General features: G+C 54.3%; 7 protein-coding genes across 8 annotated transcripts; 1 reads left to right on the top strand and 6 right to left on the bottom strand.

Annotated features, from left to right (window-relative positions):
• Positions 1 to 2399: 2399 nt before the first annotated feature.
• Positions 2400 to 3826, bottom strand: PV07_03017 (uncharacterized protein; the record flags this gene model as incomplete). Its single annotated transcript, XM_016389675.1, has 3 exons — positions 2400 to 2801; positions 2851 to 3480; positions 3533 to 3826. 3 exons carry the CDS (start codon positions 3824 to 3826, stop codon positions 2400 to 2402), a joined length of 1326 nt encoding a protein of 441 aa, XP_016251577.1.
• Positions 3827 to 4278: 452 nt separating this feature from the next.
• Positions 4279 to 6519, bottom strand: PV07_03016 (uncharacterized protein; the record flags this gene model as incomplete). Its single annotated transcript, XM_016389674.1, has 6 exons — positions 4279 to 4731; positions 4797 to 5713; positions 5762 to 6081; positions 6139 to 6246; positions 6304 to 6359; positions 6436 to 6519. 6 exons carry the CDS (start codon positions 6517 to 6519, stop codon positions 4279 to 4281), a joined length of 1938 nt encoding a protein of 645 aa, XP_016251576.1.
• A 929-nt stretch (positions 6520 to 7448) lies between these two features.
• Positions 7449 to 9698, top strand: PV07_03015 (uncharacterized protein; the record flags this gene model as incomplete). The annotated part of the gene is made up of 1 exon (XM_016389673.1): positions 7449 to 9698. One exon carries the CDS (start codon positions 7449 to 7451, stop codon positions 9696 to 9698), a length of 2250 nt encoding a protein of 749 aa, XP_016251575.1.
• Positions 9699 to 9893: 195 nt separating this feature from the next.
• On the bottom strand, positions 9894 to 11836 carry PV07_03014 (uncharacterized protein). Its single transcript, XM_016389672.1, has 4 exons — positions 11636 to 11836; positions 11127 to 11531; positions 10488 to 11044; positions 9894 to 10405 (listed from the first exon to the last, which is right to left on the bottom strand). The coding sequence occupies exons 1-4, from the start codon at positions 11716 to 11718 to the stop codon at positions 10068 to 10070; spliced, it is 1383 nt and encodes a 460-aa protein (XP_016251574.1). The 5' UTR covers positions 11719 to 11836; the 3' UTR covers positions 9894 to 10067.
• Positions 11837 to 11930: 94 nt separating this feature from the next.
• On the bottom strand, positions 11931 to 14348 carry PV07_03013 (uncharacterized protein). Its single transcript, XM_016389671.1, has one exon. The coding sequence runs from the start codon at positions 13818 to 13820 to the stop codon at positions 12690 to 12692; it is 1131 nt and encodes a 376-aa protein (XP_016251573.1). The 5' UTR covers positions 13821 to 14348; the 3' UTR covers positions 11931 to 12689.
• Positions 14349 to 16046: 1698 nt separating this feature from the next.
• PV07_03012 (uncharacterized protein) lies at positions 16047 to 18143 on the bottom strand. Its single transcript, XM_016389670.1, has one exon. It carries the CDS (start codon positions 17871 to 17873, stop codon positions 16551 to 16553), a length of 1323 nt encoding a protein of 440 aa, XP_016251572.1. The 5' UTR covers positions 17874 to 18143; the 3' UTR covers positions 16047 to 16550.
• A 1803-nt stretch (positions 18144 to 19946) lies between these two features.
• PV07_03011 lies at positions 19947 to 24046 on the bottom strand. Of its 2 annotated transcripts, XM_016389669.1 has the most exons (3): positions 23924 to 24046; positions 23539 to 23872; positions 19947 to 23479 (listed from the first exon to the last, which is right to left on the bottom strand). In XM_016389669.1, exons 2-3 carry the CDS (start codon positions 23638 to 23640, stop codon positions 21047 to 21049), a joined length of 2535 nt encoding a protein of 844 aa, XP_016251571.1. In that variant the 5' UTR covers positions 23641 to 23872; positions 23924 to 24046; the 3' UTR covers positions 19947 to 21046. The 2 variants fall into 2 exon arrangements, with proteins under 2 accessions (XP_016251571.1, XP_016251570.1); XM_016389668.1 differs by having other exon boundaries at positions 23539 to 24046.
• Between the last annotated feature and the right edge of the window lie 538 nt (positions 24047 to 24584).

Genomic DNA, 24584 nt, shown 5'->3' with positions numbered 1-24584 from the left:
GGAACTGCAAATTGACCTCCTCGACCGTCAACACAGGGTCAATATCACTTCGTCTGGGTCCTTGCCACGGGTTCCACAAGACGCTTCGGGGCCTATGTTATCGGCTGGATGACGATTCTCGGATGGTGGATCATCGCCTGCTCTGGCACCGCCCTCTCGGCCGTTTCCATCATGGGCCTGGCCAATTTTTGGCATCCCGAGTTCGTTGCCACGCAGTGGCAGATATGGCTGGTCTACGTCGGCGTGGTCTCTATCACAGGTTGGTCCAATACTCTCGCACACGGTCGAAAACGAAGGGCTAACACGATCACCCAATCCTCCAGTTGCCCCCGTCATCTTCTTCCCCAAGATCATCCCCCGCGTGGCGCAGTTTGTGCTCTTCATGTCCATCACCGGGTTCGTCATCTGTTTCCTCATCCTTCTCGCCATGAAGAAGAGGTTTGTGTCTGGGGAGGTCGTCTTGGCTTCCAATCAAGGAACAAGCGGTTGGGCCGACGGCGTGGCGTGGTTCTTGGGGATTGGGAATGCCCTGTGAGTGCTCCGCGAAGTTGCTCCATGCAAAGTCTCTTGTGAGATCTAACAAGTTGGCCCCTCCCGGGACGCCAGGTTTGCATATGTCGGCACAGACGCGCCCATCCATATCGCCGAGGAAATGCACCAGCCCGGTCGGCGTCTTCCAGAGTGCCTGTAAGCGACTACCATGGCAATGGCCTTCGCATCCACTAATCGGGAGCTGCAGGAACACCACCCTCGCCATCGGAGTGGTCACCACCGTCCCCTTGTTGACCGTCATGATGTTTACCATGCTCGACATCGACGCTGTGACGAGCTCGGCGCTACCTTCCATCGAACTATTCTATCAAGTCACGGGCAGCAAGGGAGTCGCCACGTTTATGCTGGTCTGGATTACGATCATCTATACGAGTACGTACACACATACACCATTTTCTTCTGGGGAATGGAAAGGGAGCTGACTTGCAGTAAACAGTGTGCATCACTCCGCAATGGGTGACCTGTGGAAGAATGGCATGGGCCTTTTCTCGAGATGTAAGTGTTCGACTCTCCTCCCATTTCCCGCTGTCGTTTGAAGGAGATTCTGGTTCCAGCCTGATTTACTCACTCTTCGATTCAACTAATGTGTAGAACGGCCTCCCCTTTTCAAGCTACTTCAGCAAGATCGACCCGCGCACACAGGCCCCTCTCCGCGCGACCATCTTGTCCGTGGTCTTCGTCTGGATCTACGGGCTGCTCTTCATCGCCTCGACGACGGGCCTTTAACTCGATAGTCACGTCGGCCGTCATGTATCTGGTTGGTCTTTCCCAGGCCCCTTGACTCACCGGCTTTCCCCCCTTGACCTCTATACTCCACCGCGTTTCTATTATTGACCCATAATTTCCTTCTCGCTAGAACATCACCTACGCCATCCCCCAGGGCATCCTGCTGTTCCGCGGCCGCTCCATCCTGCCCACCCGGGCCCTGAACCTGGGCGCCTTCGGGCTGTTCTGCAACGCCTTCTCGCCCGTCGCCGTGACCGCGATCGTCGTCTTCAACTGCTTCCCGACCTTCTTTCCCACCGACGTGGCCACCATGAACTGGTCCAGCGTCGTCCTGGTGGGCCTCTTCGGCGCCATCGTCGCGCTGTGGTTCGGCCTCGGCCGCAGGACGTTCCGCGGGCCCAGCGTGGACATGGACATGATCAGCGCGGCGAATCTGCAGGAGAATCAGTTTTCCAAGAAGGAACTTGCTTGACAAAGAACCAGGGGGGAGAGAGGGAGAGGGTGGCTTCGTGTCGAGCAGGATTGCTTCTTGGGTCGAAAGGTCTAGCCTAGGTGCGTTGTTGATAATGTACTAGGAGAATAGGTCTACTGTATCAAATCCGTCTAGATAGTTCGAGAGCAGCTCTCTCGTTGGATGAGTGTCTGTTAGTTGGTGCTGCTGGATATCGGCAAAACTATATCTCGATTGACCATCCCTGTGAGGAACATATTCCGCCCGCCCTATCTTGCGGCCACCAGCACGGAACCCTTATATCCAACATGCAGGTTACTCAACGGCGCCACCTGGTACAATCTGTTATCTCCAATGCCTGAACAAGCTCTGTGACCACGACTCCACTGCTCCCCCGTCCACGGACCGCATCCGCCGGATATCGAGGATATGCCGAGTCTATTACGTGGGATTTTCGAGGGGCAGACACCGCGGGCCGCAGCGGATACTGTGTAGATAGCCAATCCTTTGCACGGCCTCCGCGACGGGGTGACAAGGAGGGGGTGGTCTGCTGACTTGGAATCTGATGATCAAACAGACGGGACTCCGGATCTACGTAATAAGTAGGACTCCGTGATGATTCTCAATTCCACAGTCTAGATATGCACTTTACCCCGGAACGTCCTATCATTCAAGAGACGTGTACTTGTATTACTGCTTCTCTGGTCTCATCTCGGGTCCTCTTCAAGAAGGGCATCACGCTTGTTCCTCCGGTGCCGTGTAACTGTCTCGTCACTGATGCGTCGTCCTGCCCTTTCCCAGCTGGTTGCGTTGAACATGCTGTGGCCAGGTTTGCTCCTTTCCGCTGGACGATGTATGCGGCTGGTGGGCTCCGAGAGGGCATCACAATGTACCTGGCGACGATCTGGATGTGGCTGTTTCGAAGGCGAGTCAAGGCCGCAGTGGCGTCGTTGTACGCTTCTTGAACCTCCATGGAAGCTGTGGGCTGTGAGACATATCCTCGCAGGTTGCTCATTCGTTCAACCTGCGCCAGGAAATCGCGGTGTGACGGTGGCATGTAGTTCCTCATCTCCTGCTCCTTGTCAGTCGGTCGTACAAACATGGCAGCTCGGTGGACCAACTTTTAAGTACCCATCGGGGTCAGTCCCCTCACCCTGCGCCTTAGCGTGGTGATTATTGCTTTCTCCCGTTTCATGATGCTGGACAGCAAGGAAGATGTCGAGGAGCTGGATCAGTGAGCTTTGGGCATTACTCCCGCCACTGTACTGCCTCCATTGGCCCCGGCCCTCGCCTTCGTCGTAAAAGACACCATTTGGCAACCCGGCAGCTGCCATTCCTTTGGAACCGGCACAGAACGGACGAATATTGTGATAGAACACCTGTGGATCACAATGTTCATGCATGCGTTTTAGAATGTTTTCAATTTCTCGGATCCCCTCGGTCAAGGTTCCAAGACAAGCCAAAATCAAGTTGTCGTCGCAGTCATTCACAGCTTGGATGCAGCGAAGCATCGTCAGGATGAGAGGGCCCCCCGTCGCTTCGATGGCGGTGGACACCATGTAGAACCATTCTTCATCTTTCGTGTTGGTGAATGAGAACAATGACTTGAGATTATCTGGGTTTGTTCGATCACTGCCAGGGGTTTTCAATCCAAAATTCAAAAGACTGAGTGTCGAGAACAGTGCGGTGGGCGGCAGCCCCAAGTACTTGGACACTGCCAAAAAGGGGCAGCTGAGTTGAGGCGGGAGTCGCTATGAGAGCGTCAGCTATGTGTCAGGCTGTGTGCATTATCTCAGAACCAACCTCTGCGGGCCGTTCTCCGCCCCAGATATATGCGTGAGTCAAAAATCCCAAAACCACATATGCTCGCCGCCATTCTGCGTCGGTTTGCAGTTGGCCTGTACCAAGGATCGGTAGATGTTCGATCTTTGTCCTGATCACATCGCGCTTTATGAGTTCAGCAAGGTTTTCCGCCAGTGTCTCCCAAGGCTGGTAATAGACGTCCGGTAGGCGTTGTAAAGGAGCGGTGTCAGGAAGGAAGCCATACTCGGCCGAGATCCCGTATCTTTGAATGAATTCACTTGGCGTTTCTCTCATCTTGAGATCGCTAAATTGAGTCAGATAGTCCACCGAGAATTGATTTGAACAGCGGATGAGATATCTCTACCCTGAGAAGATTGGTGAAACTTTGGAGGATGATGGTGTGGTTTTGGCTGAAACGATTCTCCTCTCACCATCATCAACTAGAGCATTCTTGCAGCAGGATTCAGCATCCGTCGGAGGCGGAGACGGATAGGGTGATAAGCATGCATGGTACTCAGGAGAGGATCCTGACCACATTTTGATTGGTGGAGTCCTCGCGAGTCTCGGGATCGTACAACAATGCTCTGGGGCAGGTCTCGTCAATGAGGCATATAGTGGACGTTGGGTTATCAGAAGCCCATGGTGAGGTGAGTACTTGTAAGTATCTGGACGGTTCCTTTCCGTTCTATTACGAGTACTGGATTGGCACACGATGATTAGAAGTAATCATAACAGGTTGTTGCCTGCTAGGTCGGCTGCCCTGAAAGCCACCAATCGTCCAGACTTCCAGCTAGATCTTGCCCTTGTGCAAAATAGCTTTGTGCCAAAATCGACACCCCCTCATTCATATAGTCCACGTTGCGGATTTCAGATGCTCGAGTGTAGTCGCGAGGAGGCAGGGCAACTGCGGACTCGGCATCTTCGGACCGTGGTGTTGTACCGTGGTGGTTGAGGCGAGTAGGCTTAGGTAGAAGACGACTGCGAAGGACTTCTCCAGAAGAAGACGATTGGCGATGAGACGTGAGAGAAGCACCAAAGTAGCCATCTGCATTTTTGGGTAGCTCACTCACAAAGGAGGACTCAATAATCTCCCAAAACAAGCTCAGATCGATGAAGATGCGAGGATCTGGCGGCCTCTGAGATGCGGAATCAAGGAAAGAGTCTGACACCACTTTTTCAAAGTTTTCGATCTTGTCCGCCTGTTGACGATGTTAGACAGTGTTTTGACAGACTGCAAGGAAATGGAAGAAGGGTCAGCACGCACAAGTTGATTAATATAGGGCCAAAATGAGCCCAGATCTCGAATGAACGAGACACACTTTCTGAAACTGGCCTGTTTCGTTGCCTTTACTTCAACGTCATCAGAGAAGCTTTGCTGCAGATAAACTGTGGCAGCAATAGCTGCACAATGCGCTAAGAACGGGTCGAACTGAGGGAAGTCATTCTTCTGGCACAAGTCCAGCACGTGTACGATCCACTCCGTGTGAGTTTCGGTGAGATCGGCCGTGTGTTGAAGGAAGACCTCCGGTACCATCGTGACCCGGAAGTTCCTCAAGCGGAGAAACAACAGAAGCGGATGGTTGAGCAAACAGAGGATAGTGTGGTAAAGAATCTGGAGCAAAATCCAGGAGGCCCAAAAGTCACGATGTTTCTCCAGCTGGCCGCGATCTTGGTCCAGAAATCGGGATGGTCGAAAGCGATACTTGTATGGCAATCGCGTCTCGAGATCCATGAGTTCCGCAGTGATCTGTGAATACTCGGACTGGGGTGACCAGGCAGGAAGGGTACCGATGTTTCCACGTCTGTTCGCAAACCTGGCGGCTCTCTGCCAGACTTGACTTAGCTGCACAACGTACGCGAAGATGCCAAGGTCAGAGGGCTCGTTAGAGGAATTCGGGGCATCTGCCTGCTCCAGGGCTGTATCAGTCATCTGGGAGCTGGTACCTGCTGGAGGTTCGGGTCTTTGGGGAAGCCTCGGAGTCCTCTCATCCTGAACAAATGAAAACGTGCTGGTAGACACTCCGTAGAGATTTCTTAACAGTAGTAAGCTCCAGTAGCATCGCCGTCGCTCGTCGTCAGAACGATCATAGTCGGGTCTCCTATGCTCTGAAGCCAATCCAGAAGATGAGACGAGGTCCATTGCCAGTGAAATGTAGGTGCTTGCCCGTGGAGTATTTCCATCTAGCCCCATCAGCAACCACGGAGAGAGTATTGCCATAATACACTTACGATTAAACTCTGCTAGACTTAGCAGGCATAATGCTTGAATCGTGGAAAGTTCAATAGGCCCGTGGGTAACCCGACTCATTATTAACTCTCTTGCCTGAGTTGCCCGACTTTCGAACATGCGTGATATATCCATCTGGCTAACATTGGGAGTGGCTGTGTCAAAGCGCGACGCTAGGGTCAGCATCGCTAGTATTAGCTCTGGTTCTCGCGAGGTGAAATTCGTCATCAAGACCTCAGGGGAGAACAGTGCAAGTGGCTGGCAGTTGCAATGTTTGAGATACAGCTGGACGTAATGACCGACAACACTCCAAGGTGGAAGTCTGCATGTGAGACTGAGTATGAGCTGGAGTAAAGCGTGATCGGGTCAAATAGCATACCCGTCGCACGGAGACACATCCAAGCTCGGCGTATCGAGATCAATGTGTGATGTAGCGGTTCCTGGCAATATCGATGGAACGGGCTGTGTTACTGAATTAGGCTGACGCCTCCTCATCACGGTCAGTGATCCCATGGCTCACCCACCCTCAAGATTCGCAACGTACTCCAAGAGCTTCCGCATTTCAGCGACTTGTGCTTCGAGGGCGCCCAATCTGTCGGCCTAGCATCCATCGATCAGCACATCACCTTTCAAGGTAACCGCAAGCCGCACATGGCGGATGGGAGCAGTCGCATACTGTGCCTTGATCACCTTGATGCAAAAAGGGAGCAGCACGTTGTATCGATGCCGCATTCCTCAGATCTGAGCCTTGCGGGGCCATCGTACGTTGATCAGGCCCTGTAACATAGGTGCAATGCTTTCCGAGTCGGGCGCAATGAGCGCAGATCGGCCTCTCGCCTGTACATCTTGACTTTTTGCGGCTTTGAACATGGATGAGCGGAATGGGTTCGGCATCGAGTGGCCGGCTCAACTGAGCTTACCGGCATGGCTCACAGGCCTGACGCGTGCGTTTGAGAGGTGTCTGTGCCTCGTTCATGGCCAACGGAAGGTCAATGTACCGATCAATCGGTGGAGGGCTCGTTTAGGAGTCTTAGAAATAGCCGTATCATTGGCAACTGCTCTGCCAGGATGAGTGGTGGGCGTTGGCCCTAACGAATTTGGGCGTGTTCAATTGCAAGATGTCGATGTTTGGGTGTGCTGTGTCAGGCTCGTCGTGTCTGCGTGTCTGCGTACAGACTGCACTTTCCATTGATAATACACTACCGTAGCGGCGGAGCAAATGAGCTGCAATGGCAACTCCATTCTGATTGGCTGCGCAACCACCACCTCCCATTCTTCTCGCTTTCGGACGTCCGCTTCGTTGCTGCTGCTTATGCCTCGTAGTCATTGTCCCACAGCTGGCCACTCGAAAGAAGGCTCCCATCCTACTCTCCCCGCTTTGACCAAGCCGAAAACGTGTCAAGGTCTCGGCTATTTCCCTGATTCTTTCGCTTGGCCATGCCTCTTGCGTGGCAAGATCAGCATCTCCGCATTCATCATTTGGCGAGCTTCCCCATTGATGTCATTGTCGATCGTTTGGCGATGACACCCACCAGCTCATATGCTTGGGTCTTCGAGCTCATTGCTGACGAATGAGTTTCTATAAAAGCCTGTTGTGCATTGCTCTCTGATGTGGGCTCGCTCTTTTCCTACATGCGTGGTATTCGCGCCTTACGTGGCAAGGTAAACACACCGCAGACACTACTCACCATGCTGGCATTTTCTGTTCTCTTCCTCGCAGTGTGGCTACAGTCATGCTGGGCCCAAAATCCATGTCCAGCTGTAACCCAGCACTTGACTGACCCTCCTTATGACAACTACTTCTACTCGGACTGCCACAGTGACTCGCAAGCCGTGGTCACCAGTCCACTTCCCGACTCGAACCTGACTATAATCGGCCCTCGGCTGATCATTGCCTGGCCTGCCGGCAACAGCGGTATATGCACCTTCTGCCAGCCTCAGAATGGTCCGAATGGATCTCTGGCCATAGAGCTCGTCAATTCCACTGTAGGGACGCCATTGGGTCCGGTTTACAGAACGACCCAAGGCTCGGCAAATCCGTTTGTTGGTGTCCAGGGAGTCATCTCATTCAACACCTCGGCCACATTAACCATCCCAATACTGGGCAGTATTAGGACTATCCGAGATTTCACAGAGGGCCCGAGTCTTCTTCGCCCGGTTATTCAGGACGCCGTCAATATCACACGGTCGAATGGAACCGGAGCAACCCTCTCGCGACTTTGGCTGGACAATGTCACCACGACCACTTTCACCATGGTCCCATACCAGAACCCAGGTTCCAATATCACGATAAACCAGCGGAACAAGACCATCAGTTTCGGTGCAGGGTTCTATCTGTTTTCTGCAAGCTTCAACTACCCACAACTGACGCAGCTCCCGCAAAGCCGAGTCCTGAACACCGCCTCGCAGAACCTAATCACTCAACAGCCGGATCAAACAACCTCGCTTTCGTTTCTTTCCTATACTGAAAAGTTGCTTGCGGGAGCATGGAGATTCCTCACCTATTTCGGTCGCGACAGCATGATCAGCGCTCTGCTCCTGGAACCAGTGTTGAGTCAAGGCAATGGTTCCGCGACAGAAGCCGTGATTGGGGCCGTTCTCGAGCGACTCAACCGGAGCGACGGATCTGTCTGTCATGAGGAGACCATTGGTGACTATGCAACCTACCTGAACTTGCAGGACAATGTCACCAGCACTGCGCCCGGTTTTACATACCCAATGATCGACACGGACTACTACCTCCCGGTCCTCATGGCGCAATACTTCAACAGCAGCCCATCTCGCATCGGTCCTCTCCTGAGCCGGAAGGCAGGCTCGATCGATGTCCAGAATCGCAATCTGACATATCAAGACTTGGCGCTCATCAACGCAGAGAAGATCATGAACATCACTGCTGCGTTCGCGCAGAACCAGACGGCGGCCAATCTCGTTCACCTCAAGTCGGACCAGATTGTGGGACAGTGGCGAGATTCTACGTACGGACTCGGAGGAGGTCGGATTCCCTTCGACGTTAACACCGCTCTGGTCCCCGCGGCTCTGCGAGCCATAGGCCAACTGGCACGTACAACGGGCGTCTTCCCGAACAATTCGAGCGTGAACACTACCTCGTGGCGCACACTGGCCGACTCGCGGGCCCAGCTCTGGGAAGAAAACACGCTCCAGTTCTTCGAGACCAACATCACGGCCTCGACCGCGCGTTCTCGCCTCGGACAGTTCGTGGACACGGCTACATTCTACAACGGGCCGACCAACGCCTCGTCGCTCCCGTCGTCGGGCAACGTCACGACGTACTCGATCGCCCTGGACGGGTACAACAATCTGTCGTCCGTCAACGTCCAGCACAGCGACAGCAGCTTCCGCGTGTTCTTCGTCAACGCCTCGTCGTCCACGCCCGAGGCCGAAGCGCAGGAGACACGCTTCATCAACGCCACGGCGAACAGCCTGCTCCGACCGTTCCCGGCGGGCCTGATGACGCCGCAGAGCATGGTCGTGGCGAACCCTGCGCTCTCGGGCTCGGACGTGCTGGTCGCCAACTTCACCAACGCCGCCTACCACGGGTGCGTCATCTGGTCCTTCCAGCTCTCCATGATGGCCAAGGGTCTGGAGCGACAGCTTGCGAGGTGCAACACCACCACTACCAGCACCACCGACGGGGCGAATTCGACTTCCACGGCCCCAGCCTGGTGCGGCATCTCCTCGGTGTACAATAACGTAATCCGTGCGTACAACGTGTTGTGGGACAGCATCGAAGCAAATTCCGCCCAGCTACAGGGCGAGGTGTGGAGCTGGACCTTCAACAATAGCACGGGCGGCTTCGTCACCACGCCCTTGGGCGTGTTGCCGCCGCCACCAGGAGTCGGTGCCGGGACGGAAAGCGATATCCGGCAACTCTGGAGTTTGACGTTTTTGGCCGTCAAGAGGAATGAGAATTTGCGATGAAGACGGGGCGGGTCATGTCTGGGGCGGAGGAAAGAAGCTGTGACCACTGATTGGAGCGAGAGAATGTCGATAGCAGCCACCCGAAAACCATGTATAAGTTCCTTCTAGCCGCTAGTTAGTAATGTGAGCTTGAAAAGTTGAGCCCTGCGTGCTTGTTTCGGAGCTGGAAATTGAAGAGTCTAACCAAAGATAAATGCGGCTGGGAAGTCCTCGCGCATCAAAGTCCCACGCTGCTCGTCTCGTGTTGAGTTGCCGCGGACAAAACAAGATCTGATTTATACCAATTTCTTTTGGTGATTTCAACTAGAACCAGCAGACCGTCCTACAATACATGACCAGAAGAGACAGCCCCCTTTTCCCACATCGGACTCACAGTCTCGCCTGCAGCTTCTCGGCCGTCTCGCCCAGAGCGTACTCGCACGGCGCCTTCTTGCTCCTGATCTTCTCGAAATCGCCGAGCGTGACCCCTCGGGCCTCCACGGCGGGGTTGTAGCCGACACCGCTCGCCTGGGCGATCTGGGCGTCGCTCTCCTTGACGTCGGTGTTCTTGCGTCCATCGGCGCGCTTGTACACGGTGACCACCACGGCACCGCCGAGGCCCAGGTTGTGCTGCAGGGCGACGTCGATGTCCTTGACCAAGCGGCCGTTGTTGGCCCAGCCGCGCAGCTGCCACGTGAGTTCGGCGCATTGGGCGAGGCCGGTCGCGCCTGTTTGTCCAGCTGTGTTAGCAATCATTGGATGATGGGGGGTGGTGGGCTGGGGGCATGGAAGGCGTGGAGATTGGCGCACCTAGGGGATGGCCCTTTGAAATCAATCCTCCCGAGGGGTTCACAATGGGTCCTTTGCCACCGTACGTGATGTCCCCGTTCCTCACCATGAGGTGCGCTTTTCCCTGGTCGCAGAACCCAAGGCCCTCAAGCAGGATGAGTTCATTGGCGGAGAAGCAGTCGTGCACCTCGCACACCTTGATGTCTCGGGCGGACACGCCTGCTTCCTCGAGCGCAGCCTTGGCCGCGCGCTTCGTCATGTCGAAGCCCACAAGGTCCATTGCGGAACGCGAGAATAGAGCGGGAGAATCCGTCATGAGAGATTGCCCGGCCATTAGAACGGCATGAGACTTGAGTTCAGGCCGAGACTCGAGGAAGCGCTGGGACACGATGATTGCTGCGCCCGCGCCGTCAGAGGTGGGCGAGCATTGGAGTTTGGTCAGTGGGTAGTGGATCATAGGCGACTTTTCGATCTCGTCAAGGGTGTAGACCGTGTTGAACTGGGCATAGGGGTTGCGTGAGGAGTGCTCGTGCGAGATGCGGGCGATCTCTGCGAAGTCGCGGGCTGAGGCGCCATATCTGGGGTAGCAGCAGTAGGTCAGTGAACAAGTTCAGCGAGTACAGAGAAAGGAGATCACAATTGGGTGAGATGGGGACGTACTTCTCCATATACTCCCTCCCAGCGTTGGCAAAAAACTGCGCATTTCGCGGCGTGTCGTGCTTCCCCCTGGTCTCTTCCATCAACCTGGTGCCCAGCCCCATGGGACTTGGTCTATCATCCCAGACACTCTTGATCGAGCCGGGCTTCATGGTCTCAAATCCAATCACCATCACGACATCCACGATGCCGCCCCGAACCAACGTCCGCGCCAGTTGCAGCCCCGTCGACCCCGTTGCACAGGCATTGTTTGTGTTGTAAATGGGGATATTGGTCATGCCGAACTGATAGAAGACACGCTGGCCAGAAGTGGTGTCGCCATAGCAATAGCATGCCACTCCGGTCTGAACATCGTCGTATGTGATGTGGGCATCCAGGAGGGCTTTGGTACCGGCTTCAAAGCCCAGTCTAGCGTCTGGTCAGTATAGGGCGTCTACATAGGTAATTACAGGAGGGAGAGGAGGCCCGCGCGTCCCTTTTACCAGAGACGAGGTTGTTTTCTGGACACTTACTCGGGATATGGGCGTAACTGTCGGGGTTTGATGAATTGCGTGAGACCCACGCCGAGCACATAGGCGTTCTGTTGGAAGGACATGGTGGTGCCGTCGTCTGCGTATTGGTGAGGTGAGGGATGTTGAACGAACTCGAGTAGGAACAGATGTCACCGAGGAGCCTGATATATCTCACTCTGCCGAAACAATAATTGATGATTACTCGGACTTTTGCTTTATCGAAAAGGCGTCGACGGAGCATCGACTCCCCCGCAGTTGGGGAAATGGCCCAACCCCGACTAACCGAGGCTCAACAGGCTTCATTATCACACACCACTTCCATGAGGTATGTACTGGAGGTCACTTTTGACGCCGGGAAACAATTGTATGTTGTATGTTGTGTGCTGCGTACTGACTGCCGCTAGATAACATCGGTGTCGGCCAAGCTCGTACATAGCACCTCATGAACTCCCGTTCTAATTGTACATGGATATCTCCAAACACGCAAAATAATATATAGAATCAAACACGTAGTTGGCCTCCATCATGGCACCAGGTACTGGAATAAGCCCAATAATGGTCCAACATTCCAGGTGTATCACACCGAGCTTGTAGCTCAATCCCCCCATAGCATCGATAAATAAAAGCCTATATCCAGCTCTCGTGGTATCCAGGCGCGTGGCTTTCTTTCGATATCATCGACAAGATATGGTCCCAATCAAAGGTAAGAAATCTTGTTGTAGAAAGCCGAACTGTATCCTCGTGCAGCTAACTCATCAACTCATGACTCGTCATCTCATGTCCTTCCACAATCCGCTAAAGGAAAGAAAAGCAAAAATCCAATGGCTTCTCGTGCTGGTACCGGGGCTGGTATCTCTGGCTGCTGCGATAAATCCACTGTGTAGACCTCCACGATGGGTTCATCGTTGACTTCATGCCGCAGGGCTTTAACACGAAGTGTTAAACCAAGAGAGTCATGTCTCACCCAGTCAAATGGTCGCAGGGTGGCCCCCTTCGTGAGTGCGTCTTCTGCTGTGAGTACCTGGGTGGTCCCGCTCGTACGGCTCAGAGGGCGTTAATTGCTCATGTGAGAGCCCGGAGAAAAGAATGAGTGGTTGAGGTTTGAAATGGCTTGGCTCCGCGGTGTTTCCAAAAGTGGGCTTTCGGAAGTGGGAAAATTGTAGTGGTAGAGTCTATCCATATTAAAGGGGAAGCCAGACAGCAACGTATCTGGTTCGAGCGGCCGTATCTGAGGAAAGATAATTTGTGGGCTGGTACCGGACTGAAGTGTGTATGACCCGACAGTGTCAGCGTTCGGGGCAGGCAGGGGGGCTCTCTGCTGCATGGGAGAGGGCGAAATAGATGTGTGCAGCATCGGATTTGCTACGGCTGGCCGAGGGGTTGTTGGCGCGGCAGCACCTCTCGCCGTCCTTGCTGCATCCTGTCCACTCGTGCCGTCTGCACTTGGTTGTCCTGAACTCGATACCGTACGAAGGGACTCGGTAGGGTCGTGGACGGGAATCTCGGCGTGGCATCTTTGCATATGATTCTCATAGTGCCCTTGTCGGGTGAAGGTTCTCTTGCAATTCCTCGACGGACAGCAGAAACGCTTCCCACGCGGCGCGGTTCGACCAGAGTTTGTTGTCGAAGGGTGGCCCTCAGCAGAGGTAGGGCTCCCTGCAGCGCAAGATGAGCCTGCAGCGCGACCCGGATGCTGTGACACGAACGCGGGATGACTCGCGGGGGGCCCAGCAGTCCGGCGAAATAGCCCATGTTGAGACCTTGGGTAAATAGGTATGGAAGCAACGCCTGCCCGCACCGGTGTTTGAAGAGTCATCGAAGGTGCCGGAGGACGAGCATTGCTGATTTGCACTAAGATATCCTGCTTCATGGCGTCCCAGCTCTTGTTCGCTCTGATCTGAAGAACCAAAGAAAAAATCTCCGGCGGAGGGGTTGAGTAAAGGTTCGGAAAGAATTCTTGGAACAGGGGTAACGCCGGTCCGTGACGTATGTTCCTCAGCACGGAAAACTCATCTTCGTGGGCTTCGAGTAAGGCAAGGATGATATGTGAGTAGAGGATGAATTGTTCATGACAGGTCAATTCGCTAAGAACATCAGTTTGCGGGATATGAGGGTTGCCTTGGGGGTGAGTAGGTGTGGGTGGTTGCGACGGCCTCGGCCGATTGCCTCGGGGATGGAGGAACATAGTTCGTTGACCCAAGGCAGGGAGAAGGTATTGGGAGGTTGAGCGGGTTCGATAGGTAGGAAGGGCAAGGACGACGTGATTGCCTGTACTCCAGATTCGAGAATCGAGGATCGAGAACTGATCTGTCGCGGCGCAGGTAGCACAATGGGGGACAGGCCGACAGAAACAACCAAAGGTGTCTCTGCGAGGGAACACGTTCGGGACAGAGGGCTAGCCAAAGAGCGGCAGTGACAACAGCAATCGAAGATGGATATGACCAACAAGGATTAAAGAGAAGCTATGAAAACCGTGTTGGAGAAAGGAAGTTGTAGGTGTTAGGCTGGCATTCATAGAATGGGCTCCGTGGGTAAATGGGCGTTGAGGCATGGGAGACCACGAGGTGATATAAGAAGGATGCAGGTTTGAGAGACCAGACGACAGCGAGAGGGGAGGTACGCATTGTAATAGAGCACAGCGGGCGAACGCAGTTAGGCAAGGCAGATACGGAAATCATCAGGCCTGTTGTTGGATGGCGAGAGTGGTGCTGAGTTGGTGGAAGTGAAGAAGAGGAAAGGAATGATGGAAATTCAAAGTCGAACAGTTATGTCTGAGTTGGGTAAGGCTTGTAGGAGCTGGTCGGGGCTAGGGAGAGCCTAACCAGGCGCCTGAGAGTGCCACCAGGTGCTCAATGGGGCTTCCTTGGGGCAAGGCTAGTTAGCACGGCGATGCCAAATGACACCCCCCACCTGTCTGGCAGTTTTGTCTCCTAGTGATTCGGCGTGGCACCCACGCAACTTTCGCCCATCCCTACCTAAGCAATCCAAAATCTTCTTTCTGGCTTCACAGTGGCGGTCCATCTTGTACCTTGGCATTGTTGTGCGACGACGACACAGATCAGTCGTCTTGCATCTTTGGTATTGCCATCTTTGGCCTCCTTCCCTCAACGCCGCCAGTCGCCTTTCTTCCTGACAGCGACCGATCGCTGCTCTCACCCCAATCTCATCGCAACGATTCACGTCTGCCCACCCAGCTATGTCTTTCCTTCGTGCAGCGAAAGCAGGGCCCCGAACGGTCCACCTAAAGCAAGAGGAACAGCGTATCCGATGCACAATGGAGCCCACCCATCCTCGGACATTTCATGAAACGCGGAGCTGGTGCCTATCTGGCACTGCAGCATGAACGCTCGGGCTGTTCACCCCGTTGGCTCGTGGTTGTGGCGAAAAGGACATCCAACGCCTGCCCGTTGGCTCATCGCCACCCCGGTTCTGCAAGTGTTCGACCTTAGTCCACCCCTACACGACGTCTCCCCCCAAGGTTCCTCAGGAAGACGTGCTTTCCCCCCCAGGAACAAGTTGAACTACCAGTTGCCACCGAGACCGACACGGCGATACCATACCGTACGAAGTCGCTGCTTGGGTGCTTTTACTGTCGTGGAGTTCCGTGAGGAAAATCAATTTCGTCACGTCATCATCGTGGTCGTGCCACAGCGGGGGCACCCAAAAATACCTGCCTGCTCCGATTCTACCCTTGGAAACAATGAGCAAGGATGGCACTTTTGATGGCCCAAGGCCAAAATATGTGCAGATCTGCAGCTTTGCAAGGCCTCGTCCATGACCCGTGTCGAGAGAGCGTTCGACATCAGCACCAGGACTCGAGAGTCGGTGGGGACCTGCATTGGGAGTTCAGGAACCCACAAACCGCGCCGTTGATCAGCTGGGTCGCTCCTCATTCTGAATTTCCCATTGCAGCGCAGCAGTCCATTGTGCAGGTCAACCATCCGCAATGAGAGGCGAATGCGCGTTCCAATAGCTCTAGCCTGATCCCTGCGATTTGATGGGCTCTGGGCCGCAACCCTGGATCCCGCCCACTGCCGTGATTCCAATCACTTACTGCCACGCTTGCTGCTTTGTTCACGTTCATTTGGTTTCGGATGGAGATCCGAATAAGATTCGTACCCGTCCCAGCTGAAGTCAACTATCTATCACCTTCGAACCTCGCTTGATTCTTGTCCCTGCGTCTCCGGGCTTATTCTTGGACTTAGTAGCGCAGTCACAAGGTCGGCTCTTTTGGACACTAGCTTTAACAGGTGTGTTTCAGGTGTCATCCCTCTGCTATATCAACAAATCGAAGAGGAGGAATTCTTGACGAGTTTCATCTCTTTGCCTTTTGTTACGCGGGTATTCCCACCGCCACCGCCGCCGCCTTGGGCAAATATGAACAAAGTTCCATGCGATCTTGTCACCCACTGCCATTACCAACGGACTGGCGGATAGTACAGGACAAACTGCGTACTGGTAATGTGAACACGAGTCACCTCAGACCAAAAATGGCCATTTGCATACGTTCACCCCGACTCGAATGTGTCAACCACATCATGCAGTCCCTGCGGCAGCCCCGTTTTCGCCTCCTGGACGTCTTGATATCCTCTGGCAAAGTCAAAGCTCCCTATCTGACACAGTTGCTGCTGAGCTGGTCCTGACGATACGAACTGGCGGTACTGTCACTGATTGACTCGGAATAGCTCCAAAGGCCGTCTCGATGAAGTGTCTCCCCCTTGCTTCGTGTGCCCTGGCCCGCGGGCCGACAATCCAAGCTTCACAGACGATCGCCTGGACTAACTAGAGGCATGTGAACAAACATAGGCCTAGGCCTCGTCCTCCATTTCCAGTTGCGCCGAGGAGATCTAAAGTAATTATGACAACCTTGCGGTACGGCCTCGCTTTTGTCGGAATGAACCACTGACGAACCAAGCTAGCCTCTCCTGCCTGTCTCCCATCTTCGGTCTTCCATGATTTGAAGTTGACCATATCTAACCTCGTGCTGTGGGGGATAGTGAGACGACCCCTGAATGCCTTCAACGAATGTGAAGGCCTCCAGAAGGGAACTGGACTCCAGCCCGCTGGTTCCAGTCGCTCCTGGAGAGCCTTCACCCATTACTCCTTGGACCACATGAACCTGGAGTTCATCCTGTTCAGCAGTGAAAGCGATGTCACCGATGTCTCTGACGCCATCATCGCCGGCGGCCGCCGTCCCATCGTCACTGCCGTCGTACTCCTGGGACAATCTTCGTCGAATGAAAGTTGGGTCGCTCGCATTGGTAACCACCGAAGTCGTGGCGTCGCCTTGATTGCTCGGCTGAGGGGATGAGGCTGGCACCATAAATGTTGCTGGATGTTGGTGGACGAGCGGAGACTCTGCATGACACTTGCTTATATGGTTCATTATGTTCCCGGCATTTCTAAAATCATCATGCCTACAACCTTCGTAAGAGCATCTGAAGACCACTCCCTTCGGTGCCCTTCCCCTCGCCCTCTGATGGGAAGGACTTTGAAACCTTCTCCTGCCATTCGCCGCAGGCACCGATGTTGTGGATCTTGTCTGAACCTCTCGGCCAGAGCCTGGACTGGACATTGGGGCTGCACGAGAACTGCTCGCCTCAAGGGCGCGAGGGGCCGTCCAACTGCTGGTACCCCAAAAATCTCGCTCCTCACTCCCGGAAGATGCCAAACTTTGCGGAAACAGAGCCGCCGGCGTTGGGAGTGAAGAGATGAAATCGATACAGTCGTAGCGCGAATTTTCGAAATCATACTGATCTCTCAGTTCCTTGAGCAAGTCCCACAAGTCCGGAGGGAGTCTGCCGTACTCCTGGCAGAGGTAGCGTTTCAGGAGGTGATGCGCAGTTGAATCTTCTCGAGGGTTGTACAACTCAGTCCACAATCCGGAAGTCAGACGAAGGTAGCTGCATACCGTGTCTCGAAAGGCTGCAATGTCATGTCGACCCATAATTGAGGCCATGATAGTGTTTGAGTTTGACGTTTGGCGATGTGACTGGGAGGTCTGTGAATTGTCACTCGACAAGGGGAACCGGCTTTGTTCAAAGACCTGTCGCCAAGTTGCTGGTTGGAATGCATGTGCTTGGTCCATTGGGGTGGCGATGGGCGCCCGCGCTTGGAATCCCATTTGGGCAGGATATCGGATTTCCAATTCCGGTGGACTGTCGATCAGTCCGACCAGCGAAGCGAGCGGCTGATGGCCCTCATCCGGGGTCGAGAACGAAATGCTGAAATGATCCATGATGGCAGGTGGCAAGAGATTACAACCAATCAGTCAGCGCGCCAAGGGCAAATCCCACAGCTGGGAAGGACGAAAAGGAAACCCGGCCAGCGGTCAAGGATCAAGGGAAACAACAGGAGCGACGAATGTCAAGGATGTGGAAGGAGAGACTGTGAAGAAAAGCATTTGGACGGATCCAGGTTTCGGAGATTGAGTGCAAGTTGCGAGGCAGATGAGTCTGGGAGACTTGGGATTTTGAAGGAAACGAAGCATTCATCCCGAGGGGTGTGGTTAGTGATATGGACTCGAGGCTGGGCAACCCGTGGACGCGGCCTTGATGTGAGAGGACGTCGAGCCCGCTTGATGCCAAAAGTTATTGGGTTTTGCGGCTCTTTGCTCTGTAGTGGGTTTCCTAGCGGCTGGTGGAGCGGCGCCGTCTGGTGCCGTCATGTCCTGTGGACAAGGACAAAAGGCCTCGCAATAGGGCCCATGTTGCTCAGCCTCAGGCTCATCGGGCTTTCGGAGTCCGCGGAACACGCTGATTGGCCGATATGCGTCAGAATATTAAGGCACTAAAGTCAAAACTGACCCCCCTGCGCGCCAACACCCCAAAGAGGGATTAGGTCAGTTTACAAGGGCCAATCGCAGACAGACGACGCCACACCTTGAGGCTCGTGTGGCTGATGCCCCGATAGATGGATGCTCCACTTGTATACCAAAAGAACCTACCCAAGGCACGTGCTAGGTGCCGTTGCGTGTGTCTTCATATCATTTCACCTGAACCAGGACTAACAAGACATGGGCGGGAAGACTACGTCTCAGTAGGCGTCGCCCTGACCCTGCATTCCGTCGCAAATCGCAATCGAACGCCAAATGCATGCGAAAAGGCTCTGTGTGGCTGGTTCACCAGACGGCAAGGCCACCAAACTGGAACGGCGTGGCTGTGCAGCACAATGTGATCACCGACCAATCCATCCACGCTCTTCCTCCCTCGCTCCGTGTGGTTTGACTCAACGGTCCGGCAAGGCCGTGAGATGGCCCAGTAGACGGCACCAATGGCACAGCAACATTGACGCCAATTTTCCGAGAGAAGACGTAGCTCGCGGACGAGGATTGGTCCTGGTCCTGGTCGACTTTTCCCCCAAGGGAACTTTCAGGCCCCCGCACTGCAGTAGCAAACACACGGGTTCGCGAACCAGCCAGACACACTCCAAGACCCATTGCAAGCACGAACTACTGACTTACTACTCTATCCCCTTTCCATTATTAGCGGGCAGTCGGGGATTGGTGCCTCGGATGTGCCCATTTTTGGGGCCCTGCATGGAATTTTGGGAAGAAAGGTGTTTGGGTGGGCATTTTCTTCGGCGAGCCCTATCTGGCTGGCTGGCTGGCTGGCACCGGCCGTCTCTTTGTGAATGAATGATAGTTTTGACAACCCAGCCCGTTGACGATAGACAGGTGTCGGCGGCTGTTCCAGAAAGAGAAGGCCCGTTTGCGGCCGTCATTGGATGGGGGATGAAGCATGGGGATCCTTCAACCCAGGCGGTCATGGTTCCAGCCTGGCTCCGTTGCGTCACTAAGTACTCGGCAAGTAGTATGCCCCACTGGATTGTCCACCAGCCACACAACCCCGATCATCCATCATCGCGACCACGACCACGACCACCATCGTCATCCTTACCACCACCAGCGCCTGACTACTACGAGGTGCTATTCTTCTTTTCCATGCACCCACCACTCACCACCCACCTCTGCCTCTGCCTGCCGGCCTGCCCCTGCCCCTGCCCCTGCGCAGCGTTCCCACCAGGGAGACCCTGACGCAATTCCGCGGGCTCTGTGAAAAAGCCATCCATAAAGTACCATACTTCTGTGCGGGCTGCTGGCATGGTGAAAGTTATCCATGCGTGCATCCGACCAGGATTAACCGAGTCGGTTGTTTCATCCCGCTCGTGAGGTACGGAGGGCAGCGTGGCTTTGAAGCGGTCTGGACTCTCGCGCCCTTGATAGTACCCTGCGAGACGACTTTTTGTGTACCTACCTACCTTGGTAAGTAGGGACATAGATAGGTATCGATTCTTCACATGGTGGGCTGAGTCGGGCTCAAGCGTCCTCAGGACTTCTCATTCGTTCATTTATTCGTTCAGTTCACATTGACATTGCATCGCAGTGAGTGCATTGTATGCTTGAGTTTCATTACTGCAGTCCCCTCAAACCCATTGCAAACCTCAGCGGACATCGCGACGTACAAGACCATGCCCACCCCGAAGGTCAAAGGGTTCCAGACCCAAGGGCCCCGAGAGCCTACAGCCCAAGGCTCTCCCAAAGGTGCACAGTTCGGCTGGCCTTTCCCGTTTCCGTTTTTCCTTTTCCCTCTCATGCCCCGCCTCGAATTCTCTCCCGTCCTTGCGCCTGTCCTGTTGTCCCCTGCAGGTTCAGAATGCTAAATCCCTGCGCCTTCCACCGCTTCTATACATATTCCATGCCGTGTTCATTGGACGCCACTCAGTGCCTTGGCGTTGCCTAGCATGAGGGTGTGCCACCCGAAATGGAGGCCTTCCCCCTTCTCGTCAAATTGATGGCGGAGGAATAGGCTGTGGACTTGGCTGGAGCCAGGCAACCACAGAACCCCACCAGATCGTGACAGTTTGCCTGGTCTCCCATCATCTCCTAGAATTGTTGGCGGTGTATCCGTCCCCGTCCGTTGCCTCGAGACCCTAAACTAGGCTCTTGGCAGGCCAAGAGGCAAGGCGCATCGCGCTTACAGCTCGAGTCTGCCTCTGGGATGCGAGAAGGGTGGTGAATGGGGGAGCATGTCTGCCTTGGAGCCTTGTTTCAATCGGTGTCTCCTTAGGCATGAGTCGCCGAATGCCGAAATAGATGATGGCTGCAGTGGTAATGGGGGCGATTCGCTACCAGTCTGCTGGATAGATCCGGCACATCCGTTAGTGTCGAGTAGAAGTTAGGGAAATCATCGACCAATACTGGCCACTGCTCTTTTGGCCTGAGCTCGTGTGACCGACAAACTGGACAGCCTCGATGTGAACGAATTGGCCCTGCAGAAAAGGCCGGCGGGCAAAGAATGAATGCCCACCCCTTCCTTGTACTGTTTTGTTTAATATTTCCCTCCCTTTCCTAGCCTCGCTGAGAGGACGGGAGCTCATATCTCATAAAGCCAGCGCAGTGAAAATCATGCGTCATGGCAATTGCGCCGTGTAAAAAGTCGTTGCATCGCTAATCAACCCACTCACGTCCGGCAGCTGGCCATTGCTCTGTTCCCTCTCCAGAATGGCCATAAGTTCCATTTGTTGCTGGGAACTCAGGCTCTGCATCGCATAGTTGCCCGCGCCACCTGCTCTGGTAGCTGTCTCAGGATGGGCACCTGGTATCGCTCCTGTTCCCAGAGGACCAGAAGACCCGGCTGGTCCCGGTGGAGGGAAAGATTGCCCCATGTATCGACTGTACTCGTGACCGAAGGAGGCAAGGTAGGGAAGTTCATCGTAGTTCATGTTGGGAGAGCCCGTTATGCCGGGTATTACTCCTGGAATGAGAGGTGCGGCTGTCCACGGACCACCTCCATCCGCGCCCGCGCCGGTCGTTGCTGGGAAGGAATGTGGGTCGAAGCCAGGCAGACTGTAGTGCATGGAAGTAGCGTCAATGCGGGGAAGTGATGGATGGGTGGTTACAGGGATATACTGTTGTTGCGGATTGGCCATTGGCTGTGTTGATGCAGGGAGCATCTCTGGCTGAGGATGGAATTGTTGCTGCGTCGAATGATCGATATAGCCAGCCGCTGCGTTCTTGAAGTTGTGGTTATTTGCTGAAACATGCACGCTATGAATGGATTGCGGGGATTGTGCACCATAGATGGACGTGTTCGTTGTACTGGCCGGACTGTTGGCAAACTGTGACGCAGCCGCCGAACTCAATTCATGGGTCGCTGTGGAAGAGACATAATCTGATTGCGATGCGGGCGATTCCTTGCTGTCGGCTTCATAAGCCTTGAGACAGCCAAACACGAGGTTCTCATAGAGTTGTTGAGCGGAGCGCACTCCCGGCCAGCGGTCAGCGCAGAGGTCGATGGCTCTAAGTGCGTCCTGAATGTCTATTTGGACCTCTTCCAAGGGATGCTGTTGTCGAATTCCAGGATACGACAGGCACCAGAGCACTGTGTTCAGCGCCATAAAGATGGCTTGGGTAAAGATCCAGGTAATGTCGATCAAGTGTCCTTCCACTTGGCGTTTCTGGAGTCGGATGTTGTATGTGGCTGCAAGATAGCATTTCTGAGCTGCCTGTAGGGACGGGCTGGGGATTTGCGGAGAGGGCCGATACATGAACACGATCATGGTGTTCTTACGGCCAATGAACCAGGCCTCGCTCAACCCAGATCCCTCGTCGTTCTTGGGGCAATCCTGGACCCAGCTGTCGATCTTGTTCAGCATCTGGCGGAACCACGGATCTTGGTCGTGCACAGGGACCTCTCGCTTCTTGAGATACAGAGTCCGCCTGATCTCGGCCTGGAGCAGCCTCATCTTGAAGAAATGTATTGAGATACACTTTTTCATAATGGGGTGGTGGCCAGGCAGCAGTCCGTCTGCACTGATATACTTGTCGTCGCAGAGCTCAAAAAAGTTGACGTTGATGTTGTCCACAGTTACGCCAAATGCGCTGGGCCTTCCAAGACTATGCGCAAGGCCGTACTCCATGGACGTTATGATCCAGAACAATCGCCGTCGCATATCCACCTCAAGGGCATTGGGCCGGGCGCCGGAAGGCGGTCGATGAATCGTCTCTTCTTCACATAAGCCCAACTCTTGACATAACCTTGCCGCGATTCCCACCACCCAGTATGCGGCTGTTCGAGTCGGCGTGAGCAGCGAATATTGAGCAATAAGCGCGAAGCATTGGAGTGTCGACAAATCCATCTTCTGAACAGCGCCTGTCAAGAATGGGAGCGCTGCCAGGTAGTAGCTGTCGGCAAGTCCGGCATATTGCTTGTCGAGCTTTTGCATGCTAATTGCAACAACTAGTCGGACCTGGAAGTTAAGAGTTGGATCTCTTGAGCCATCATAGACAGCCTGGAGCTCCTTGCGGAAAGAGGGTTCGTGGAGAAGCGGGAGCATGTATTGTGCCTTTGCCATGTAAATCTCAACAAGGCGATCCATAAGATCACGGTTCGGGAGGTCTGGCGCAGCGACCGAGCTGATTAGAGGGTACACTTTCGACGTAGGTTTGCTGCTCTCGGCGTCAAACTTATCTTTGATCTCTTGAGCGGCGTGCTGTGGTACGACGTCCTTGATTGTCCTCCGGATCGAGTTTTGTTTCGCGAACTCCATGACAAACCGGGTGATGGCAATGCCACTTGAGGGTCCCAGGAACCGGCATTCATCATTCTCACTGAATTTGACCAGGCCAGCGCCCCGCGCCATAGCCTCGTGGTCGGGTTCATACTCATCCTCTTTCTGCAATGCCTTGAGTTCTTCATTGAGCCGGCGCACAGTTTCCTGCAGGGACGTGATGTATGTTCGCGGAATGGTTCTATTCTTGGTCGAGTCGTAGTATTCGCAGTGCGCGTTGCTCCTTTCACAAGGCTCGCATCGGGGAAGCGCGGGGTCGCATCGTGTCTTTCTCTGCGGCAAGTCAATACAGACTATCCCAAGGAACCCGGCAGGACAAGAATGAGGCTCACTTGTCTGCATCGTACGCAGGCGGTCACCGTGTGGTGGACTTTGTCCCGAGTTCGAGCCGTCTCCGGCGAGTCAGCCATGGTCGCATTTTCGCTGTCTGCCATCAATTCAGCAAGCCGACGGCAGAGGGTCGACGGTTAGGTTGTTATGGATGGTGAGCGCTTTCTGCTGTGGAGGTCGATTTCCATTCCTCATCATGCGTGCGTGGCCTGCCAGTGATAAAAGAAAGCCCGGGAAGTTTGCTCATGATCCGATGTTGGACAGTGCTTTAGGTGAGGCCAGACTCCATTGGATTGCGTCGAGAGTTTGGGCACAGGGTTACCGCCTAGCGGAAAACTGGTGAGCCTGTCAGCAGTGAGAGGTGGACTTCAGCAGAACAAACACTACCCTGCTCGCCTGATAGAGATCCAGGTTCTATGACCAGATGTAACGGTCGGCCATAGATGTTGACGAACCGGAGTGTCAGTCGCCTGTCAAAGGGATCTGGCTCCTGTGCAGCTCAGATTGAAGAATCGACGCGGGAGCTGAAATCCAAGAGCTGAGGAGGCCAGCACACAGCCAAGTAGGGCTGCCTCAACGCCTATTCGCCCAGCAAGTGCTTAGGGCACCACAAAGAGTTTACCTGTAATGTCTGCGTAGGGGCAGAAACTCTTACCTAGGGTCTCACTGCGGTCCAGGCGTTCAGGGATCCCCCTCGGCTGAAGTCTAATAGGGGTTGGTCCTTGGATCACTGCTCCCATTGGGCGGGGAACAGGTGGCAGAGGTGGCAGAGGCCCCCAGCGGCCACCAAAAGAGGGGCCCCCAATGATAAAGGGTCTGTGCCCTCGGTGCCAAACGACCCCTCAATGGATGAGCGAAGGACGGAGATGATCAACTTCGCCGATAATCAGAGAGCAAGACAAATTCATCATCGTCAGCAACTACAACGGACGACGACGACGACAACGTCTTCAATTCAGCTCAAGTCGATCGCTAACCAGACTGTCGAATCAATTGCTGTAATCAATTGATCTCTGTGGAAAGAGCGCACTCTTTTATTACCACCACC

This window comes from Cladophialophora immunda (assembly GCF_000835495.1).
Source record: "Cladophialophora immunda strain CBS 83496 unplaced genomic scaffold supercont1.2, whole genome shotgun sequence".
Classification (NCBI taxonomy): Eukaryota; Fungi; Ascomycota; class Eurotiomycetes; order Chaetothyriales; family Herpotrichiellaceae; genus Cladophialophora; species Cladophialophora immunda.
This window is presented reverse-complemented; position numbering and strand designations above follow the sequence as displayed.